This window comes from Peromyscus californicus, unplaced genomic scaffold, assembly GCF_007827085.1.
Source record: "Peromyscus californicus insignis strain IS unplaced genomic scaffold, ASM782708v3 Scaffold_17__1_contigs__length_78620276, whole genome shotgun sequence".
NCBI lineage: Eukaryota > Metazoa > Chordata > Mammalia > Rodentia > Cricetidae > Peromyscus > Peromyscus californicus.
This window is the reverse complement of record NW_026294469.1, coordinates 56964535-56989311: the sequence shown is the minus strand read 5'-3', so window position 1 is coordinate 56989311 and position 24777 is coordinate 56964535. Positions and strand designations below refer to the sequence as shown.

At 40.4% G+C, this 24777-nt stretch overlaps 2 protein-coding genes across 4 annotated transcripts in view; one reads left to right on the top strand and one right to left on the bottom strand.

Moving 5' to 3' along the window:
- The window catches only part of Rnmt (RNA guanine-7 methyltransferase), a 30368-nt gene extending 10320 nt beyond the window's left edge, over positions 1 to 20048 (bottom strand). The window contains exons 1-8 of one of the 2 annotated variants that reach the window (XM_052742409.1): positions 19938 to 20048; positions 14270 to 14728; positions 12655 to 12790; positions 10838 to 10963; positions 7339 to 7451; positions 5073 to 5254; positions 4766 to 4930; positions 322 to 439 (exon numbers count right to left, since the gene is read on the bottom strand). In XM_052742409.1, coding sequence (XP_052598369.1) covers positions 322 to 439; positions 4766 to 4930; positions 5073 to 5254; positions 7339 to 7451; positions 10838 to 10963; positions 12655 to 12790; positions 14270 to 14686 — 1257 coding nt within the window. In that variant the 5' untranslated portion in view covers positions 14687 to 14728; positions 19938 to 20048. Of the gene's footprint in view, positions 1 to 321; positions 440 to 4765; positions 4931 to 5072; positions 5255 to 7338; positions 7452 to 10837; positions 10964 to 12654; positions 12791 to 14269; positions 14729 to 18151; positions 19518 to 19937 lie in introns of those variants that run through there. The other variant, XM_052742410.1, reaches the window with a different exon arrangement.
- Positions 20049 to 20137: 89 nt separating this feature from the next.
- The window catches only part of Fam210a (family with sequence similarity 210 member A), a 39030-nt gene continuing 34390 nt past the window's right edge, over positions 20138 to 24777 (top strand). Inside the window, exons 1-2 of one of the 2 annotated variants that reach the window (XM_052742426.1) lie at positions 20138 to 20320; positions 22516 to 22550. The gene's annotated coding sequence lies outside the window, so the exon portion shown is untranslated. The remainder of the gene's footprint in view (positions 20321 to 22515; positions 22551 to 24777) is intronic. The other variant, XM_052742425.1, reaches the window with a different exon arrangement.

Genomic DNA, 24777 nt, shown 5'->3' with positions numbered 1-24777 from the left:
GTACTACCAGAGCACAGAAGAGGATTCTTTCCAGTCCACAATGCCAATAGTTCTGGGGTTGAGAAACCGTATTTTAAAGTAGTTCTACCTAGGAAACAGAATTTGATAAGAAGACCACTCATTCATTCACCAAGTGTTTACTGAACATCCACTATGGAAGAGTCTTTATCAGCCTCCATTCTTAAAAGTAGAGTATCTACAGCAACTATAAACTGCACAATATACCTAACTACACAATGTTTGAAGAACTTTGAAAGGAGCCCAAAATACCAAACAAATTCACCACATCCTAGAGTCTCTGTACTTTTTCTGTATACTTACCTCCAGGGCCTGCATTCGTTTTAAGAGCATTTTGTTTTCACTGTTCTTAATCTTCTCTTCATAGAATTCCCGAAATGTTTTTTTAAATATTAGCTTCATATTGTACTTCTTAGCCATTCTGTCCAAAAAAGATTCATGGAAAGGCTTTCAGATGTTTGTAATTTCTTTTTAAAAAATTATTTCATCAAACTTATGTGTGTGTGCTTGTGAGTGGTAGGCAGAGTACAACTTGAGGGTACTGGTTCTCTCCTTCCACATTGTGGGTCCCAGGTCATCATGAACTCGGGTCATCATGCTTGGCAGCAAGTGCCATCTCTCGGTTCCTTTAATTTCATAGCTGAGTTTGTAAGTGAGAGCAGTGACATTTGGGTTTAACTACAAAGGGTACTCTTTACTTATGTTGAACAAAAATACAAATGGAAGATGAGTAACAACTTACATGCCTATGAAGAAACAAACATTCTAAATATCTATAAGCTGCAGACATGTCTTCCTTTAGCGTGACCAATAGGTCATGAAACAAAGGGCCACATAAGAGCACTTTTCTATCAGCTCTACTTTATTTACTTCCTCACATCTACAAATGATGCCAACATCTTTCTTAGAATATTCATTTTTAAGCTGGGCGGAGGCAGTATGCATGCCTTTAATCCCAGCACCTGGGAGGCAGAACAAAACTAAGATGTATCGCCGGGCGGTGGTGGCGCATGCCTTTAATCCCAGCACTCGGGAGGCAGAGCCAGGTGGATCTCTGTGAGTTCGAGGCCAGCCTGGGCTACCAAGTGAGTTCCAGGAAAGGCGCAAAACTACAGAGAAACCCTGTCTCCAAAAAAACCAAAAAAAAAAAAAAAAAACAAAACAAACAAACAAACAAAAAAAACTAAGATGTATCAACTGCAGGGAAGCAAGTGAAGAAACTTTCACCTAGGTAGAGGGCAGGGCCAAGGTGCTTGGTAGTTTGGAGCAGAACAGAGAGACATCAGAGATCTCTATGAGTTCGAGGCCAGCCTGGTCTATAGAGTGAGATCCAGGACAGGTACCAAAACTACACAGAGAAACCCTGTCTCGAAAAAAAAAAAAAAAAAAAAAGTAGAATATTCATTTTTATCTCCTGTATTCTCTGGTAAGATAAACTTTTTTTTTTTTTTTTTTTTTTAAATCAAAAGTCTTTCTTGGACGGCTTCTTGCAGATTGTTTACAGGTCTCCCTTTAACTGTTAAGGTTTTGAAGTTTGCCCCAGAACCTACCTACTTCGCTGTACCAACTACATGGAATGTTGGAAGCTGTCTCGAGTTCAATTTTCTGTGACACTAATTAACATCACTGCTCATCAGCTATCATCCCTGGATGTCAGACACTCTCAAACTTCTCGTCTTCATCAGTGCAGTGAATTCATCCACCTCCTTCTATACTCCCTGTGCTCAATACATCAGAAAGTTCTCTTTCTCTTACCCACAACATGTCTACTTCGAACAGCTCCACTTCTCACCACATCCATTCACTGCCAGCCTGCACCAATCTCTAGCACCACCATGCTGTCCCCTGCTTCCAGTCCTACTCTCCGTCAATGAACTTTCTCAGGTACAGCCAGATTAAGTTTTCAAATATACAAAGTTGGTCCTCTTACTGTCCTTTGCAGTTCCCTTCACTGGGCTCCAGGACATAATTCAAAATCCTTGAGCATGATCTCCGAGCCACTCATTTCTAACGTGATACTGCTGCCTTTAGCAGCTAGTCTGGCTTAGCTCTGCTAGTTTGCCCTCCTCTTCTTGGCTCAGCCTCTTTGCCGCTTCCTTAGTTTTGTAGGAACATCATTCCTGTCTTCTACATCCATATCCCATTCAACTTAAACATTAGTCTTAACAATTCTCTTCCTGGAAATGATTTCAGGGAGTGGGGAAAGGGGGACAAACATACAAGACAAAGCTCAGTGGGAGGAGACAGTTGGGAGGAGAAGGAAAGAGGCATGGCAGAGGCTCCTGCACTTGTCCACTGCAGAAGGCACACATGGACACTGGGTTGTTAACCGAGTGAGCCTTTCTTGGAGAGAAAAGCATGAGTATAGATAGGTACTTCTTTTATTTATTTAAGTCAACTCAATTATAATAAATCTCCTAGACATGACAAGCCACTAGAAACAAAAGCAAGTTATAGTCGAGAAAAAAAACAGGGAAAAACACATCATTAAAAAGAACCCAATTTGAGCAATTTGAATAGACTTTTCATTCAATACGTTAATTACATTATTGTTGTTTAGTTTCTTAATTAAATGGCATGAAGCCATCTCAACCTCAATATTTTTAGATTTAACATTTAGATCACCAAATGCTTGCACAAATACATCAGGCTATAGCCATGGGTTTTCTTGGCAAGACTATTGTGTCTTTCCTTCCATCCACACTGCCCTTCCCCTGACTCAGCCCCAGGAAGGAGGAACATAAGCAGGCTTTCTTGGTGTGGCTCCCCACAATAAGACACTCTCTTCAGTTCTTGGCCCGCCTGTGACACATGCTGGTAAGGTCCCTTCTCTACTCCCTCAACTCTAGAACCTCACCCAAGCACTGGCCTACACTTTTATTAGTGTTTAGGCATCTCAACCACACCTGAACTGTCCAGGACCTCACTGAGCCAATCACACACACTGGCTATAATTAATCTACTGAAAAAACTGCATTGGAATCACCTGAGCCTCACAGTCAAAAACCAAAACAAGTATTTAATTAACAGACCTGGAAGCTCCTACCTAAGATTAAATCAACCACATTTAGTTAACAGAAAAATCAGAAACAGATTCCCACTCAACATAGGTAGAACAGAAACTCTTATCAAACCCACAAGCAACAAACTAACTCCAGATGATCAATCCCATCACAAAACACAAGCAATAGGAAAAGGCCATGAGGATATGGGCAACACTAATTGGACTTAGTCGGTTAAATAATAATAATAATAGAAAAGGAAAATAATTTGTGAGGAGGATGTGGGAGGAACATGGAAAGAAGTGAATAGGGGGAGGAAGGGATGGATTTCATCAAAACTACCTCTTACATGAAATTCTCAAAAAAAACTAATGAGATGAAAACAATTATATATTAAAGCAAGAATCTATGACTTTCTAAGTTTATTATGTTCAAGCAATTGAAGTAGAAAATAATGCTAAGTTTGCTTAGCATTAAACAATAGTTTTCACTTCATTCTTTTATTTTTCAGAGTCTACTAAAACTACTAATTTTGTTCAGCAAAACCACCAAGCTAACATACAAAGCAAATGAAAAGTTGAAGGGTAACATTTTTCCAAAGCTGAACGATTTAAAATAGAAAGCACACTGACGGAAAATTTCAATGTTGTTGGCAGCTTCTATCTACAACACTGTGCTCAGTGTTTTAAAGTCCTGCCGTGCTTCGTTACTTGACTTTCTCTTCCCTCCCCTTCCTCTAGCCCCAGCTCTCCACTTGCTTCCCTTGTTTTGGGACAGTCTTAACTATAGCGCAGGCTGGCCTCCTGCATCAGTCTCTTGAGTGTGGGACTACAAGGAGGAGCCACCAAGCTAGCACAACTCAAGAAAACCTTATGTGACAACTTTACAAGGTGACTGAGTCTAGATCAAAATAATCACCAGCTAAATCTAGGTAAGCAAAAACCCTCCTGCTTCTTCAGTTAATATTCAAATTAGAAAACATTTGTTTTTAAAAAGTACAAAACTAAATTTGGTCATGTGTATATAGCCTCTATGTAAGTTGGCTTTTATTATATTCGGGTGCAGGGAAATCCTGCAGATTAATGTGTCTGTCTATCTATCTATCAGTCTATCTCACAAGGTCTTGAAGTCACATGATAAAAGTCCAGTACCTTCAATTTCTCCTGTGCTTGCAGTTCACTAGAATTCTTAGGAATTAATGTGGACAGGAGGAATATAGCCAGAAATCATGACTTTATAATCAACACTGTAGGAAGATGGGCATGGTGGTTACACACCTTTAATCCCAGCACTACGGAGACAGAGGCAGGTAGTTCTCTGTGTGGTTCAAGGCCAGCCTGGTCTACATAGCGAGTTCCAGGACAGCCAGGACTACATAATAGAGACCGTGTCTCAAAAAAAGAAAGAAAAAGGAAAAATAAACAAAACAAAACAACTACTCCATGGGCAGTACTGAAACACAAATTTTGATAAGCTCTTTCAAAGGGAGGATCTTAGACTTTCTCATTTTTCTATTATCAAAGTGGTGTCTGCTACCTATAGGGTCAGTTACCTTCTACCTTGAGTAGAAGCGGCTGGCTCCCTTCTCTTAGGAAAGAAAGCTATTCAAAGTGGATACCACTTCTGCAGCCAAGGCTTTTTCTTGGGGTTGCATTTAAAATACAGTATGAATAGCAACATTACTTTTGTCCCCTTAGGAGAAGGGATGAGGGGAGAGAAAAAGCAACAGATCAAGACATTCTTACTCAGTTAGCAATGGAAAATAGACCAAGAATTCAGGGACATCCACAACACCTTCCAAGTTGAAGTCATATTTGCAGCCAAATAAAGGATAACTTCCTTTCTTCTGGAATTTCACAGTGTATATTTCATTTCCAAATGATTCTGTTTCTGAAGCCTCAAGGCGTCTTCTATCAGGGTTATTCCACAACCAAAATAAAAGAATTATGATTAACATTTTTGATCCTATCAATCAAATCATGCATGTGAAAAACCACATGATGCAATTTTTAAAGTTATCTGACTAATTTTAATTGGAGTCAAGTTACTTACATCAGTTCGAAGCTATTGGGCGTGGTGCCAATAAAATAGCCCCCAGGGTTAAGCCTTCCACAAGCATTTCGAAGCATCATATCAGCCTGCTCCAAGGACTCAAAGGCGTAATGACAGGCAAACTGGCAGCTGCAGATGTCAAAGCGCATTTCTGAATCACGGAATTTTTCAACCAAAAGTTCCTGCAACAAATGTAAAAGGTTTAGATTCCACACGAATACAACGTAGATTAACAGTGGCTTTCGGAAATTATTAGAATGTCGGGTTCTTAAAGTACACATTCCCTGACAGCACCGATAGATTTCCGTTTCTTGTCATGTACATACTTTAACAAGGACCATTTTATTTAAAAGGAGCGTTCTTACCCTGGCCGAAAACAATTTGCGGGTCTGCATAGAACGCACAAGTCAAAGTTTCTGAGTTAGCTGCCCAGAACCAATGTAAAAAAACTGGGTGCAGTGTTGTGTGATTGTAATTTCAACAGTGGGGACAGAGAAGCAGTAGCACAAGCTTATTGGCCAGCCAGCCAGCCTAATCGAGGATCCCAAGGCCCCTGGGAGAAATTCTGCTCAGAAAACGAAGAGCAACCCCTGAAGTCAACACCTGGCCAATACACACATATGCATCCACATGAGGATGTCCTCCCCCACCCACCCAACACATACATATAAAATAATCATGATTCTGATTTTCATAGTGTTTTAAAATCTGGGGATTCTGAAATCATGTTTAAAATATATGTCAGGCCAGAGAGATAACTCGGTAGGTAAAAGTGCTTGTCCTGCAAGCCTGACAACCTGACTTTGGGTTCCTGGGATATAGGTAAATCAGGACATGGTAGGATGGGTCAGCAGCCCCACCATTCTCCTGAGATAAGGTGGACAAAGGAAAATCCTCTGGAAGCTCACAGGCCAACTAGCCTGGGATATAAAGAACAGAAGCAAACAAGGGAGGCTTCATCTCAAACAAAGTGGAAGGTGAAGACCGGAGCCCTCTGCCTCCAGTGGCATCTCTGTCACATATGAAACTCCATTCTGACACACACACATGCACACTATACTCACAGACATAGAAATAATTAAAATGCTATGTAACATTTCAGTTGGTCTTGAGAGCTAAAATAAACTGACATTCAATAACTTGGGTAATAAAAAACAAAAAACATTCAGCCTTTGGCATCTAAAGGATATAGTGCTGAAGTATGAACTATTTTAACAGCATTCGTTTTTTTCATCCTCATTTTCAAGGCTGCAAACAAAATATGACTACTAAACATGTACCACTTAAACGTTTTAAAATATAATACTTAAAGACAAAGAACATCAAGTTCCCAGTGAGACATCCATTCAGTTCAGAATTTCAGAAACAAATGGAAGGTAGAAAACACACAGTGATCCCAGCATGACGGGAAACCCCCCTTATAAAACACAAGTTGAAGCAAACACACTTTTAAGTACAGGTCTATTACAGAATAAAGCAGCCCTTCATATCCTTACGTTCTTCAACAGTGAAGTCAACCAACGATCAACTGAAGATACGAAAGAGGAAAATTTATTGTTTAAACAAATCTGTAGACTTCTTTTCCTTGACGCTTACTTCCTAAACAATACAGTGTGACTAGTTATGTAGCACTTTCACTGCATTAGATACAGTAATAAAATCATCTAAACACGCTTTAAAAATGCATGAGTATGTGTGCAGTTACCCACAAATATTATGTCACTTCATACATGTGACTTTGAGCTTCTGGGGACACTAAGGTATAACTATTAAAAAAAAAATCCTGACCAAATCAAAAAGTAATGAAGGGATTTCAAATATCCAATTACTAAAGGTAAACCTTTCCTAAAAGTACCCAAGGATACATTTCCAGTAGAAACTGAAAATGCATGCCTTAAGATTTTTAATGCTTCACACACATTTTAACAAATGAGTCAGTTTTATAAATGGAAGATGCAGCATGCACGAGGCCCTGCCTTGGATCCCCAACACCGTAGGGAGAAAACAAATTTTAAACGATGAGGCTGCACAGATGGCTCAGCAGTTAAGAGCACTTGCTGCTCTTGGAGAGGATTCTGGTTTGATTCCAAGAACCTACATGGCAGCTTATAATTGTTCTTACTTCCAGTTCCAGGGGATTCGATACCCTCTTCTGGCCTTCAAAGGTACCAAGCATGCATGTGGTGCACATAACACATACACAGGCAAACATTTATCCACATAAAATAAAAAAATAAATCTCAAAATTAAAACAAAGAGTCTATACCTTTGAACAATCAGCAGTTATAAACTCTGCATTAAAAATATATTCATTATCACGACGACATCTCATGTCTTCGTAACGCTGTTGACATTGTTTCATAGAAACATCAGCAATATCTAGAAAGGTAAAGCGTATTAGTAAGTATTAACACAAAATAACAACTCGACTGATAAGCTGGGGCGGGTGGGGCATGAAATTCAGGCATATGACAAGGAAATGGCTGTGGGGTTCCATCTAGTTCCTTTAGACAAAGGCTTTCTTCACAGTACTTATGCTGGGCAAGTGCCGGATGATCAGTTTTATCATCATTATTAGGTGCGTGGAAGTCAGAGGACAGCTCTCAGGAACTGCTTCTCTCCCTTCGTCATGGGACCTAGAGATCCAACCTCAGTTGTCAGGCTGAGGCAGCAAGGGCTTTGATGCCTGACAATCTTGCCAGCCCCAGGTTTTAAAGGCTCATTTAAAATATGAGGCAGACAACTTAGATTCCAATTTGAACTATAAAACTTAACACCATCTACAAGCTCATTTTGTAAATACCAAGTTACTGTTTTCACACTGAAATGTTTCTGTTCTCGTCCCTGCTTTCAGATTTGCACTCGTGACAGACAGAGAGATGATGGCTACTGTGTAGGTGTCCTGTGTTCTTCACTATCACATGCCAGTAGGGAAAGCCAGTTTTCATTTAGAATATCCTTCATAAAGCAGTAAGAAGTCAATCTTGGCCATTTGATTCCTATCTCTGAACATCACCATGGTAAAGTATGGAGCAAACTTCTCTTGTTACCAGCAGCACCTAGCATATGCCTTCTGAGTTGTGAGCTAATTGTTGTGGAATATTACTTTAACTATGTGAAGGTATGTTACATTCGTTTATGCTGCATTTGTTTAACAATGTGAGGATGTATGTTTAATTATGTAAAGGTGTGTTGCATTTGTTTTATCTTGCCTGCTTAAGGTACCTGATTGGTCTAATAAATAGCTAGGCAGGAGAGGGATAGGTGGAGCTGGCAGGCAAAGAGAATAAATAGGAGGAGAAATTTAGGCTGGAGAGAAGAAGAGGAAGGAGGAGGAGACGAGAACAAGGGCGATCACACCTCGGGAGCAAGAAGCCAGGCACCAGCCAGCCAGCCAGCTAGCCAAGAGAAGCAGTAAAATAAAGATATACAGAAGGAAAGAAAAGTAAAAAGTACCAAGGCAAAAGGTAGATAAAAAGAAACAGGTTAACTGAAGTTAAAAGAGCTAGCCAAAAACAAGCCTAAGCTAGACCAAGCATTCAAAACTAATAATAAGTCTCCTTGTCATGAGTTAGAAGCTGATTGGTGGCCCAAAAGAAAAAGCTTGCTACAGCTAATACTGGTCATGTGTTTGAAATAAGTCACTTTAACTTGAAAGAATGACTCTCGGGCTGGAGAGATGGCTCAGAGGTCAAGAGCACTGGCTGCTCTTCCAAAGGTCCTGAGTTCAATTCCCAGCACCCACATGATGGCTCACAACCATCTATAATGAGATCTGATGCGTTCTTCTGGCCTGCAGGCACATATGCAGGCAGAACACGGTATACACAATAAAATATATCTTTTTTTTTTTTGGTTTTTCGAGACAGGGTTTCTCTGTGTAGCTTTGGAGCCTGTCCTGGATCTCACTCTGTAGACCAGGTTGGCCTCGAACTCAGAGATCCGCCTGGCTCTGCCTCCCGAGTGCTGGGATTAAAGGCGTGCGCCACCACGGTCAGGCATAAATAAATCTTTAAAAAAAAAAAAAAAGAATGACTCTCAAACTCTGACTATTATACATGTATTTTCGAAGATGAACAGGGTCATTTTAAGGGACACAATGCATAGTACTTGTTACCAGAGATAAAATTTGACTTCAAGTAAAAAAAAAATAAATACAGAAAGAAAGAAAGGAAAGAAGGAAAAAAAGAAAGAAAGAAAACCCTTGTATCAATCACTTTTGTGACTGGTAATATTAAGCAAATTTGATTTCTTGACTGTGGTGGTATTGTGTTCCCCAAAATATTGTGTATCCTAATAAACTTATCTGGGGTCAGAGAACAGAAAAGCCACAATATTAAGCATAGAGGTTAGGCAGTGGTAGCACACGCCCTTAATCCTAGCATTCCAGAGACAGAAATCCCTCTGGATCTCTGTGAGTTCAAGGCCGCATTGGAAACAGCCAGGCATGGTGACTCACGCCTTTAATCCCAGGGAGTGGTGGTAGAAAGTAGAAAGGTTTATAAGGCGTTGAGGACCAAAAACTAGCAGCATTTGGCTGGTTAAGCATTTGGCCTGGTTAAGCTTTCAGGCTTTGGAGCAACACAGTTCAGCTGAGATTCATTCTGAATGAGGACTCAGAGGCTTCCAGTCTGAGGAAACAGGACCAGCTGAGGAATTGGCAAGGTGAGATAGCTGTGGCTTGTTCTGTCTCTCTGATCTACCAGCATTGACCCCAATAACTGGCCTCGGGTTTGATTTTATTAATAAGAACTGTTAAGATTCCTGTTAAACTTGACGTCAGTCACAGCATTTTCTAGGTATTATAAAACCATTCTGAAACTGTAAGACAGACCAGTGAGTGTGAAGTAAGGAATATGTAACATCTGTCAATAAGGCTTCAGATTGCACATTATAACTAACCTTATCAGACTGCCACTTGTTGACTGCTCACCAAAGATGAATAACTACAATTATCTGAAAAGGCTACCACTACCTTTCAACTGCTTAGTCACCAAAGTAACAAAATGACACATTAACTGTAGAAACACATGTCAGAGTCAACTTGCCAGAATTCCCATTAAACTTTATTTGTATGAATTGAAAATCACAGCCTCAATTTCTAACATGGTCAAACATCAACAGCTATAGCCACACAAAGAATCATTAATTCTTCAGTAATATTTTTAGTATATAAGGCTCATAAAACAAAAAAGTGGGAAAGAAACGACTGATTTGAGCAGTACTTTTGGAGACAATGCTGTTATACTTCCTGCAACCCATCAAGCAGAACATGATGCCTGGTGGGAATAATATAATAATAATAATAATAATAATAATAATAATAATAATAATAACAACAACAAAAATATATCTTTCCTTTTGGGAAGGACAAGTTAACATTAACTGTAACAAAACCATCAGGAAAGACAACGAATTTTTCAAAACATTTATCATATGCATAGGTCTCAGGAGAAAAGTTGCCTTAAGATATCTTAGCATCATGCTAGCAAGGAGAACCTTCTAGTTCCCCATTCACCTAACTGACTAAAACAATTCTGATCGTTAACACTCATCAGTTACTCAGCTATTATTACTGTCACCATATGCATGTGTGTATGAGCAAGGGCGACACCAAGCACAAGCAAGCATCTTCCCTTCCACCTTACGTGGTGTCCGGGGATTGAACTCAAGCTGCAGACCTGCATGGCAAGTGCTTCTACTCCCCCCCTAGCCATTTCACTGGCCCCCAAAGTAATTCTTTACTATGTCAGTATCTGTCTTACCAGCACACACCAGCCTGCTAATTCTCCCCTTCCTCCACTTGAGCAAATCTCCACCTTTTCCACATCCCAGGTCCAAAACAGTGAGATCACGATTTTTTCTTTGTCGTACCTTTTCTAAAAATTCCCCTGAAAAAGAAAGAAATCAATCACACTGCATCTCTTTTTACTACAGCCACTTCTTTAAAACCCACTAACTTCTGTCTGACAAAGCATATGAACTATATGTAACACATTAACGTATTATATATTGTAATCTGTATTCCAAAATCTAACATAGGAACAACCTGAGCGCTAGCATTAAAGGGTACACATATACCATTTACAATGGTAAAGTGGTTTTTTGAAGGCTATTTTCAAAATTTGAGTCAACATTACATAATATTTAAGTTCTAATTTTTTTAAAAAAAGCTACATTTGTGATGAGAGAAACTAATTTGTATTTCTTCCCATAAGCCAATGTTTAACTTCATACATATTTAAACTGAAGTAGTTACAGATAATAGTAATTGATTCCTATTCTCTATAGTCAGGCTTAAGAAATACCCCAAAACTATAACATCTTTTACCTCCTAAACAAGCAAAAGTTCAAACAATGGTTTCAAAGGCTTATTAATAGTATGAGATAAATGAAGTATTCAGCAGTACTAAAACTTGATACAATAATGAATCTTATACTTATTTTTCCTGTTTTATTACTTTGTGTACTCTATAATTTGTGTATGTACTATTTGGGTAGCTAAAATATTCAGTACAAATATTTCTGCCTTTCAATATAGATTTAAATAGCACCATAAGTATTCCATATTTAAGTTTCTGCCATGAATCTTATACTTATTCACCAAAATAACAAAATGACATGTTAAGTGCATAAACATAAAGTCAACTTGCCAGAATTCCCATTAAACTTTACTTGTCTGAATCAAAAAAATCAGACAAAAAGAAAAGAAAAACAAAAAAACTTGATTTAACTAGAGAAAGGAATACTACATTCTAAATCCTATTTTCTCTATTCATTTCCATTTTAATTTGAAAGGTGAGTTTCCATGGACAAAAATGTTAGCTCCAAAGCTGTATGTCTTTACCAATTCTCAAAGTAAACATTATTTTTCCCAAGAAAGCACGTAAGAGAAACAAGCTCTATGATAACTGATGCCAATTCACTGAAGGCTTGTAGGTAGACTCATCATTACACTGTCTTTCCCTGACATAACAAAAACTCAATGTTCAATCCCACGTGCCACCACACTAAAACTATTAGAGTAAGACAACTGTGTAACAGCCTTGGGGACCATTAACTATAGGTATAAAGAAGCACACTGTCAGATGAAAGCCTATTTAACTTACTATCAACTCAACATCATTAATTTCCAATACCATTAACCAACAGCAAACAAGAATTTGGCTCTCTAGCTTTTTTTTTTTTTTTTTTTGGTTTTTTGGAGACAGGGTTTCTCTGTGTAGCTTTGCGCCTTTCCTGGAACTCACTTGGTAGTCCAGGCTGGCCTCGAACTCACAGAGATCCACCTGGCTCTGCCTCCCGAGTGCTGGGATTAAAGGCGTGCGCCACCACCGCCCGGCGGCTCTCTAGCTTTTTAAAGCCAAAGTGTGATCACAAAATGAAAAACAAATAACAGCCTTTGAAGCTTGAAATATGATTAAAAAAAGAGAGGAGAAAAAACAACAACAAAGAAATGGGCTGTGGATCAGCTCGGGAGAGCACTTCCAATGCATGCACCCTTGGCTTCAATGTCCAGCCTGTAAAATATAATTCAATCAAATTTTAAATCTCTTAACTAAAGGGTAAAAACCAATCATACCAATAAGAATACTTTTAATCCAATTATTAAAGTTTCTCAGGTAAAAAATGCGACTCTGACTGCGCTTCTCCAGCCCCACTTCCTGAAGCTCGTTATAGTGGGCAGCAACGGCAGAGCTGTGACCTTCCTCCAGCTTCTGAAACCAAAAGGACAAAAGTCAAGGGTTAGAGCATGACCTAGAAAGTAAGCAAAGGCCCCAGACCACCTGACTGCGGAAGGAGCAAACCCAACTGAAGGGCATTTCACAGAGCGATGGCTGGCCCCACAGTAATACAGCAGTTACTACTGTACCTAAGAGGTGTCTCCAATTCTTTATGGAAAGTCTCCCAGCTTAAAGTCTTCATTGTGATCCTCACCTATATAATTTAAGGCTACATGTTTTAAGGAAACTACTCTTTTTCCAGAGTTTTGATTTATTCAACAATAAATTACAGTCAATAGATAAACTTCTTAAAAGGGAGTAAGAGAAATAAGCTACTATACTTTAATATCAGTAGGAAATTATTGTTATGATTACATAATGTATATGAGTTAGAATTTAGAATGTTATACTCAATATCAGTGACTTTTATTACACATTATTAATCTAATACAACAATTTTCTATCTGCATTTAGTAAAACCTTAGGCACTCTACAAAAATTCCATAGTAGGTAAAGGCCTCCAGCATCTGCTATCTCCCTTTTCAAAGGACCTAATTCTTTGTTTACTTTACGTATCAAATTTAAGGATACATTTTTACTAGAAAAAAAAAATCTGCCAGTCTAAGTCTTAAAACCCACGTTTAACATATTAGCTCACCTTTTCACAAGGACACCACTGGTGAAAGCCTGGCCTGCTACTTTCTTCTTCAGGCCTGATAACAAACGTTACTAATTTGTAAAGTAGTCTTTCTCGCCAATCCCAGACTCAGCCTCAGAATCCTTTGCAATATGGTAAATGTTTGTTACCACTTGCTCTATATCAGCCTTTTACATCAACTTAACCAAAATTATACTAAATAACTATGCAAATCATACTAGAAGCTGTAAACAATTATAGTGTAGCACATTAATAATGGAGAGTAAAGTTGGGCACAATTTTAACATTTATTACTTTAAGTGATCATTAGGCAACACTTTGAAACACCTGATAAAAAAAGGACAATGAGGGGGCTGGAGACATGGCTCAGTGGTTGAGAGAACTGGCTGCTCTTCCAGAGGGCCCAGGTTCAAGTCCCAACACCCACATGGCAGTTCACAACCGTCTGTGCTCCGTTCTAGGAGATCCAAAACCCTCACACAGACATACATTGAGGCAAAACACCAATGCACATAAAATAAATAATCTTTAAAAAAGAGAGGGAAAAAAAGGACAAAGGGTAAATCAAGTGGGCCACATACTGCCATCTTTTAAAAAAAAAAAATTAGTAAAAAGCAAACTACAGAAACTACCTTTCAAGGTTCTGGACAAATAGGAGTTCCAAAATAACATGAAAATGTTAACAGCACAACTTTCACCTTAACAAAATTTTAATTTTAAGAGTCTATTGTGCCTTAAGATACATATGTATCCCCACGACTGTTCCATACTTCTGGCTAACACACTGAATTACAGATAAAATACACAAAGCATACTTTCCGCTTTTCTGGAGTATCCTCCGATTGTAGTTTTCTCTTTCTCTGGGTGACCTCTCCAGAGGAAGGTTCATCTTCGGAAACATCACCCCCCTCCAGTTTCCTTTTCTTTGAAACGCCTCCATCATCGCCAGTGCACTTTTCCTCTAAGATGATTTCCACATCAAGTTTTCTTTTCTTGGCTGGAGAATCCTCCACGTAACTTGAATTCTCCTCTGCATGATCATCTTCAAACTCTTTCCTCATTCTTGGTTTATCTGCCTGCTGGCACGCAGGTGTCTTTTCAGAAAGCCTCGGCCCAGATGCAGCAATGGACTCATTAACACTGGGAGGGGATGCTGTTTCAGAATCTATGGACACTTTTGCCTTGTCAAAAGACATCTTTTCATGTTTGTCTGCTTTTACAGAACTTTCCATTTCTAGTTACTTGAACTGACAGCAAAAACTCATGAATCAACACTGTAATGGCAAGAAAAGAAGGTATTATTTATAAACACTAATGTTAAGATCTAAGGGGGCTGGAGAGATGGCTCAGTGGTTAAGAGCACCGACTGCTCTTCTGGTGGACCCGGGTTCAATTCCCAGCACCCACCTGGCAACTGTAACTCCAAGATCTGACACCCTCACACAGACATACATGCAGGCAAAACAAATAAATAAAAATAAAATAAAAAAATAAATAAATTATTTAAAAAAAAACGCCAGCAGTGGTGGCGCAAGCCTTTAATCCCAGCACTCGGGAGGCAGAGGCAGGCGGATCTCTGTGAGTTCAAGGCTAGCCTGATCTACAAAGTAAGTTTCAGGAAAGGCACAAAGCTATAAACTCTGTCTCGAAAAACAAAAACAAAACAACAACAACAACAAAAAATATCTAAGGTAATTTTAATAAAGTTGGTCATTTAGTTTCAGGAGTTTAAAACAATTTCAGTTATGCAGGCATGTCTAACCTATAGTCCAGGACCACTTATGGCCATTTGTTACAGATGTGAATGTGGCCCAACAAAAAATCATCAACTATTCAGTGCAAATCTCAAGCATGAACTTTGTAGATGACATTGTTTCATAATGTCAAAAGGTTGTGCACATCAGGACTACAAAAATGCTTATATATGAAGTTATAAATATATAGTAGTATTACAAGAACATGGGGACTAGTTTGGAGGAAGTAGGTCACTTGACAGATACCACTGAAAGTTATGCCATCCTTGACAACTTGCTCTTTGCCTCCTGTCCATCACTATAAAGTGAAGCTCCTTGGTCACACGCTACTGTTGCCATGGTATTTTGCCCAAGTGCAAGAAGCCAAACCACCACAAATTGAAACCTCAAATAACACAAGACAAAGTAATCCTGCTTCCCTTAAATCACTTTCTCTGGTATCTGGTCACAACGATGAAAAAGTAACTAAGACTGATACCAAAGAAGTAGGGTTGCTTACACTGTGACTACCTGACAATGTGGTGCAGCCGCCTTTGAAAGAATTTGAAACAATATGTGTATATGGGCCTGATATGTTGCAACACAGTAATTTGATCAAACTTCAAATTTCTGCTCTTGATTCTCACTATAAAGCTGGTAAGAAGTAGTTACTGATAACCATGCTACAAGCTGAGCATGGTGGTATGTGCCTTTACTCCCAGCACTTGGCTAGCAAAGATCAGAGGATCTCTGTGAGTTGGAGCCATATCTATATAGAGTTCCAGGCCAGCTAGGGCTACACAGTAAGCCCCATCTCAAAAAGCAAAAACAACAAAAAAAGCATGCAATAGCTTGAATGTTGACATTTCTTCCACTAGATTAATTAGTCTTTAAAGTTAGCCTGAGACAAAGTTTAACAGCAGGGACAAATCTTTACAAACTCTTTACCAGAACATAGCGTGAATGGCCTGTAGTCCAATTCCCCAAAGCATCCTTGTTCTGAGACCTGAGACCTCTTAAGCCTGGCTCACTGTATTCCTGCTGGCATTCTAATCTTTTGGGTTCCCACCAGAATTACCATGTAATTTTCTTTTTATCTTACAGTGTCTCACAGCAAAGGGCCTGCCCTGAGTGTCAAGAGACTTTGAACTTTGACTTCTGAACAGTACTGGAACTGCTAACTGTGAGGACTGAGAGTGGGGACTGAGTGAGAGTGGGCTACAAGCATTTGCATTATCAAACAGTCATGGAACTCTGAAGCTAGAGTACAGTGTTACTGTTTGTGAAATTTCCCCCACAGGCTTATGTGCTGAATGCTTGGTTGGTCTTCAGCTAGCAGCACTATTTGGGGAGGTTCTAGAGACTCTAGGGAGGTAAAGTCTGTTTAGAGAATGCATGTAAATTATACCTAGTTGTCAGTAATTACTTCTTGACTATCATGAGGTAAACTGCCTCCTCCTTTACACACTCTCACCAGCATAATGGCCTGCCTTACCACAGGCCCCAAATCATCAAAATCAAGTAGTATGGCCTGAAATCTCCAAAATTATGAGTTAAAATAAATCTTTCCTTTCTCTAAGTTGCTCGCTTAGGTATTCTGACTACGCAAAAATAATACAGAAAGTCAAGACTCTTGAAATCCTTACTTAATAATGAACCCTGTAAAGGTACAGGAAGTAAATAGAGGAGATAGCTTTAGAACACCTTGAAGACTCAGCCTTCAGTGTACCAACCATTAAATCACTTTCAAGTATGTTCTAAGGCATTTGTGTAAAATGGGAGGAAGAAAGTCATCTATTACAAAGGAATTGTTAATGGTCGACTTATTCACTCAATTTATTTGCCAACCTACTACTACAAAGAAGTGCAATGTGAACTCTAATCACTAAATTCACAACTTAAATACTTCTACTGAAATATCAAGCTGTGTTACTGAAAGAAATGAAAAAGGGAAATCAAAAATCAAAACAATTAGAGACCATGACATTTTAGGTTCTAAAAGTAATGAAGACATGTAGTGGTTTGAATGAGAATAGCCCCCACAGGCTCATATATTTGAATACTTGATCTCGGTGCTACAGTTTGGGAAGGACCAGGTGTGGCCTTGGTAGAGGTCATGTCACCATGAGTGGGCTCTATAGTTTCAAAAGTCAGGCCATTCCCAGATAGCCATTTGCCTGTGCTTCTGAATCAAGTTGTAAACTCTTAGCTATTGTTCCAGAACTATGCCTGCCTGCCTGCCACTGGTCATGGACTCTTAAGCCTCTGAAACTGTAAGCCCCAAATAAACACTTCTAAAAGTCTGCTTTGGTCACAATGTCTGCCTTATCACAGCAATACAAAAGTAACTAAGAGGTAAATTAGTGAAAACAAGTCAAGGGAAACTGGGAAGAATTTCAGGAGACAAAAGTTTTCACTAACTTTGAGTATTGACTCAAAGTAACAAAATACCAAAATATGTTACAGAGGAACAACTGAATCAGAGAAGAAACAAAATCAACTAGGAAAATAAGTTACAGAGTAACTACTATAAATCAGTATCAAGGAAAACTGCTCATCCAATTGTCAAAACTCTTACTTCTCTACCATTTAATGCCTAAAAGAAACTTCCTTTTACAATCATGAAACCGCCAGTCAGTGGTGCACACCTTTGATCCCAGCACTTGGGAGGCAGAGGCAGATGGATCTCTGTGAGTTCGAGGCCAGCCTGGTCTACAAAGTGAGTTCCAAGATTGGCTGCAAACTAAAAAAACAACAATCATGAAACCATGCAAAATATTACTGCTAGCTGTAACTGCTGCCTAAAATTAGTATTGGTATTTATTCGGACAGTCTATACTTCCACAGATTAGCTGTCATAGAGCATTCAAGACTATAAAATGGTTATGAATGTCTAGAATTATATGTCAAACAACTCAATTACAGAGCGCTTTACTTAGTATACAAGATAGCAATAGCTCTTACCTCAAAAAAGGATAGTAGATAGTTTATTCTGAAGCCAAATTTGTGTGACAATGGCTAAGGGACACAGATTTAGGTTACTCAAATTCCATGTTCTAACATGCTAACAGTTCCAGTAAGTTTTATAGTAACAAAAGAAAGGAAATCTTAAGTCCAGACACTTCTCAAATACATTGGCAGAAATGTCAGGTAGGGGGGGTCACAGAAGAGCAAGGAAATCTCAGCTATAAGACCTAAATGCTATCTGACAGAATCCTTGGTCTTTTAGTTGGTCAGAATCAGAGGTCTGTTTATACATTCCTAAGGATTTACCTAATGGTCACATTACGTCGCATACAGCGCAGAATGGCTAATAAGGAGACTACAGATGGGCCAAGATAAGTAGGATCTGGACTTGGAACATTCCCATCTTATCAGAATCACTGAAGTTCTAAAAAATCACCCAGATCCTAAAAATCAGTCAACAACTTTGTAGTCACAGCTTCTTTCCAGGAATTCTTGTTCACCAGAGCATTCTCTAGGCTCTGGGTTTGATGCTTAGCTTTGCATCAATAATGATTATAATAAAACTATCAACAATGATAATGAAAATACTTGAGAGATGTCCTGATAGAACGGGGAAGGGAATTTATGGTAAAAAGTAGACTGACATGGAGATGGGTATTTTGACCTGGCTGCAATCACACTGTAACTTGCCTCACAGAAACCAAGATATTCTAGAGATACCAGGGTCTCTTGATCTATTAAATTGTTGAAACAATGAACACCGAGAGAGAGGAGAGAGAGGGGGAAAAGGGGAGGGAGAGACGGGAGAGAAAGAGAGACTGTGAATGAATATTTCCCCTAGGAATCTTAGGCTGAGAGGAAAGAAAGAAGCAAGGCAACGGGAGTAAGAACATCTTACAGGAATGGACTGAAGCCCAGAGAAAGATGCAAAATGGTAGGCGGGACCACACCGTGGCCAGACTGCATTTTTCTTGCCTCCTATTTAAACCTCACCCTCATTTCAGGACCCACAAAGATGGAAGGGTTCTCAGACGGGTATCTCGGTGCCACTTCCCAAGGGGTCCACACAGAGTAAATCTCCTCTTTCTGCTTTTCATTATTAACTTGGCTCTGTTCATTGGTTTACTTGAGGGGGCGGAACCGTGCTTGTTGGGTTGGGCACTGGCTATGACCCCCCATAAGTTCGCCCCTTTAGGTAAGGCCCCTAAAGTAAACCATTCTTTCTTGGTCATCCCAGTTTCTGCCTGCTAGCTAACGGTCAAGCATGACCTCGACGGACCACCTTGACTGTCTAGAGCAGGGTACAAGACAATAAAACAGGATGGGGAGAGCGTGAAACAGAAGAGGTGGGGGAGGGGGAGGCAAGCCGTTCTCCAACTAAATTCATCTGTTCCCCTCACCGGCCCAGCTGCTACTCAACCTCTGGTTCAGGTTCCTACGGCACTGCTCCAGACAGAACAAACCCTCTTTGGCTCCCAACACCTCACCCGGCCCATCGCAGCCTCATCACAGGCCCTCGGCCCGAGCCGAAGCGCTGGAGCTTCTCCTCCCCTGAACTAGTGTGCTCTGGAGGAGCAACAGCGCCCACCGTCTCAAGACAAGCAGTGCTCACACCGCTTCCGGCTACGGGCACAATAAACCCCATGAAGCCAAGACCAGAGGCGAAAGGGAAGCGAGCCCAGCCAAGGCAGGCGTCCGGGCGTTCGGCCTGTCTCGGCTCTCAGCGCGCAAGACTAAAGACAAAGAAGCAAGGCAAGGCCAGAACGCCGAACGCCACACTCACCTACACAGTCATCCACGATTCTGTTTGCGGAAACGCCGGCCGGCGCCACGCGTGGCCTTGTTGCGTCACTTCCGGGGAGTGCTCCCGGGAATCAAGAAACTCGAGGGTCAGGCGCGGGGCGGGGCTTCCTCCGCGCCGGAACTACGACTCCCAGGGTTCCTCGCGCGGCGGCGTGCCTGTGGCCCTGCGAGCGGGCAGGGAGGGTCGGAGCGCGTTGCTAGTGGGCGCGGCTGGCCTGGGCGGCGGAGGCCGAGCGTTCGCCCCGAGTCCTGCGACACGGCACCCTGCCCCACGCTTGGCCGGGTCGCCTTGCCGAGGCAGCTTCTTCCGGCCCGTGCGGCGGGATTCCGTGGAGAGCCCCCCCAACACACACATCCTGAGAGGTAGCCTGGGGCCATGTTCGCAAGTGGGGCGTCGGGAGGGGGCCAGCGGGCACCTTCACGGCGGGCGCGTGACTGACGGCAGCGGGGCGGTCGGTGGCGGCCTCCCTCGTGCAGGCGGGAGTCGTCAGCACTCCCGACCCCACCGCCGGCGGCGGCAGTCGAAAGAGGTCACCCCTGTCGTAGGTCCTTCAGGAGTCCTGGCCGACCTCGCGCCTCCTGGTGCCCTTTTACACCGTCTCGCGTTATGATCCTTAACGCCCTGCTCTTCCGTCCGGAGCAGTTGGGGTGTCCTTTCAAAAATAACCCACAGCTCCACCTTTGGGACCGACGAGCCATTTCTTATCGCCTTGTCGTGCCATACTCTCCAGGGAGGCATACCGTTACAGGCTTTCACCTCAAGATTAGGGTCTGCTTGTGCAGTGAGACAGTTTACACACCAGCACATTAACGTGCCTCGCCATCCCTCCATCGGAGTTGTGGAAAAACCACAATCAGATTTCCAATGTATTCTGAATTAATCTTCAGCAAATCTGATCCCGTCCAAAGCAGCTTTGAGCGTGTGTTTTGCTCGTCTACCTGTTTGTTCGTAGGCAATTTTATTAACATGGCTTTGGTGTAGAGTTTGTAGTATATAGCTCCCGCTTGCAATTTGTGGACATTAGCCCTTCTGAGGTTGTTGACTCTTTTATAAACCTTGAACTAAACGGCTTACTTTTAACAGCTATGAGAAATCAATTTCAGATAACTGGGATTGTGTTTTATTGTATGCCATTATCCAGTTTAAGAGTTAACTTCCGTTCATGAATATTGACTAATGCAAAGGTCTTGTGGGACCTAGAGCCCCAAAGTGCTGTGTGCATATTGAAGCATTGGAGCTTGTTGGATCCAATGATTGAGTTTTATTTTGTTGTTTTCCCCCCCCACCCCCATAATTGCTATTGTCATCTTAGAGAACATAAGCCTAATTTTGACTTTAAAAAACAAAATTTCATTATGTAGCCCAGGCTGGACTTAAACTCATGATCCTGCTGTGTCAGGCCTACCTTATGCAGGGATTACAGGCAGACCTCCAGCCACACATGTCTTACATTTTTCTCTTAATGGAATTAAAGCCTCTTAACTCCCTGTTTATAAGATTCCCACAATGAATTGATGTTATAAAGGAGATATTCAAACTTTACTCTTTGAGGAATTTGACTCATGTAAAATGACATAGAGGAAAGATTCTTGAAAGTATTAAAGTAGGGAGGAACTGTATGCACCAGATAAAAGTGTTCTCACAGTTACCTTTGTCCCCATTATTGTCTGGTTTTCTGGAAATTGGGTTGAATACTTTGGTATTTCCTGCTGTTTCACACATTCCTTGCTCATTCTCTTGTGTAACCCAGTTAGGATTCTTTATTTTACAGATGAGGATTGAGTTTGTTTGCCAAGGTCAGTCTAGTAAATGGTGGAACCAAGATTTGGACCCAGGACCTCTATGCTAATAATCAAACAGGATCTCCTAGAAGGTCACACTCAGCACTGAAAGTTTACCAACACATAGATTTTTCAAAATTATTTTTACAATTCTTAACACTCCAGTTATCACGTTCAGAGATAAAAAAAACAGCTGGCTAAGGGTATTCCTTTGCCAGATTATGAGCTCTGCTGAGACTAGATCCATCATGTTCCTCGGTGATTTAGCTCAGGTTCATTAAACAGCACCTGCTACATAGTACATACGTAATGGATAACTGAATCTCCAAGAAAAAAAAATTGTATCTTTTTAAAACTGTAACAGAATTTGCTTGAAACCATTTATAAGAAAGCTAGAATATATCAGAGGTGAACTTAAAATGTGTGGTTTCTGTTTTTAAATTGAATGTAGTTTTTGAAACATAGTTTCTAACATATAGATAAGATGTTGGAGCTTCTTAAGAATGATCTTGTTCTGTGAGGACAGAAAGTGTAGAGTTTTGTTTAGTCTCTCTATATAGTCACTACAGAAAGTGACAGTTCTCCTGCTTCACTCTGACTGCTGAGCTGAAAGTTGACATCTCTTCCAAGCAGAAAAAAAATTCTTTTAAAACAGGCTTTTTCTAGAGTTGAAAGGAATATTTAATTGAATCTATGTGTGATGAGTAATATATGTCAACCCAGGCTGTAGTACCTAATATTTAATCAGACACTAATCTCGGTGTTTGTTGTTACAGTGTTTTGAAGATACAGTTACCTGTTGACTTTTAAGGTAATTATTGTCAATAACAACCTCTATTTTAACTTAGATGTAGTTATAAATGTTTCAAGCTTGTGTCTAACTTTCCCGTTGGTTTTATATTGCTGTGGATTTTGTACTGAGAGTGGAGGTGACTTTAGAAAATATGTTTATTAGCAGGGCTGGGCCAGGCGTGGTGGTGCACGTCTTTAATCCCAGCACTGGGGAGACAGAGGCAGGCGGATCTCTGTGAGTTCGAGGCTAACCTGGTTTATAAAGCAAGTTCCAAGACAGCCAGGACTCTGATACTCAGAGAAACCCTGTCTCAAAAAGCCAAAAAATTATAGATACAGATATAGATGTAAAGTCATTGCCATTTTGATGGATTTCATAAACCCTTTTTAAGTATACATTTGACAACATTTAATTTAAGGGTGTCTTTAAATCCTTCACTTTCTTCCCTCCCACTTGTCCCTTTTCTAAGGTACTCCCACTTCACTTTCATGGCATACACTTGTTTACATATGCAAATGCTTTTATCTGCAAAAGCTGGGATCCACATATGAGAGCAAACAGCAATGTTTGTCTTGCTTGGTCAGGCTTTTTTCACTTAACATAGTGATCGTCAGTTGTACCATTTCCAGGCAAATGACAGTATTTCGTGCGTATGCATGTGCGGGCAGGAGTATGAAAGTCAAAATACAACCTTGGCTGTCAATCCTTGCCTTCCATCTTGTTGGAGACATGGTCTCTTTGTTATATCCATGGCCTGAGTTTTTGGGGATTCTCCTGTGTTCTCACATGTCATCATAGGGGCACTGGGATTAGAGACAGGCACCACTGGGCCTGGCTTTTTCATGAGTTTTGGTAAGTCTCACTCAGGTCTTCTCAAATGCAGGCAAACACTTTACCCACTGACTATCTCCCCAGCACCACCATAGTTTCATTCTTTATGGCTAAACAAAACTATTTTGTATATGTACCACATTTCCTCCATCCATTTATCTCTTAGTTTACACTTAGGCTAATTCCAGAATTTGGCTGTTGTGAGTAAAAACACAATAAACATGGATGAGGAGGTATCTTTGGAATATATTGGTTTGTATTTCTTTGTGTGTATTGCCAGGAGTGATATCACTAAATCAATATGGCAGTTCTGTTTTTAGTTTTTTCTACATTGGCTGAGTTGATTCACATTCTCATCAGCAGTGTATAAAGATTCCCATTTCCACAAACAGCAATATTTACTGGTTTTTTTCTTCATTTTTAAAACCTTGGGGGCTGTCTATGTGTTTATGTGAATGTCTGTGTTTGTGTAGCGAGTATGAGTGTGGCATGTGGACACCATAGGACACCTTGGGTGTGATTCTTGCCCTTCCACCTTGGTTTTTAATGTTGTCCCATAGGTCTCACATGTTCTGCCTTTCTTGTTACTTTTGACTGTTCTAATTCATCTACCTTGTTTCAAGGACCCAATGTTCTGTCTTCCATTTGATCTGTTGTAGTGGTAAGGATTTCCACCTAAGTTTTTATTTGATATATTGAAGTTTTGTAAAATTTCTACTATCTGTTTTTCCCATTTTCATGTGTGCGGTGTGCATGCCTATATATATGCATGTTTGCATTGTGTGCAAGTGAGCATGCACATGTTGAGCATGTAGAGTCCCAGAGTCCCAAGGACAATATTGGGAATCATCCTTAACCACTCTTCACCATTTTCATTGAGGCAGGATCTTACTAGGTATCTCGCTCTGAGGATCCCCTCTCTGCCTTCCTTCCAGGCGGGAAGTGCAGATGGCCCACTATGCCCATCCAGCATTTACATAGATTCTGGGTATCTGAACTCCTTATGCAGGGCAAGCCATCTCTCCAGCCCCAGTGTTTCTATTTCTTTGTTGAATTCCCCTTTCATAGTCTATACTGTCTTCCTTATTTCATTCAACTGATTACTTAATTTTCTTTGAAATCATTCAGGAGTTTACTTATGTCATCTTAGACTTTATTGAACATTCTTACAAGCATTCTGTTGAGTTATTTGAGATTCCGTGTACCCAACTCTCAGTGGAATTCAGTACTGTAGAATGAATATTTTCTGGACAAGTCACATTGCTTTGATAGTTCTTGTTTCTTGTGCTTCTGCATTGGGACTTTTCTGGGGTGGGGTTCATGACTAGGTATTTCAATCACCCCTATTCTTTCAAATTGAAGTGTTTTCTATATTCAGGTAGAGCTGGCTTACAGAATGATTGAGGTGTACTGA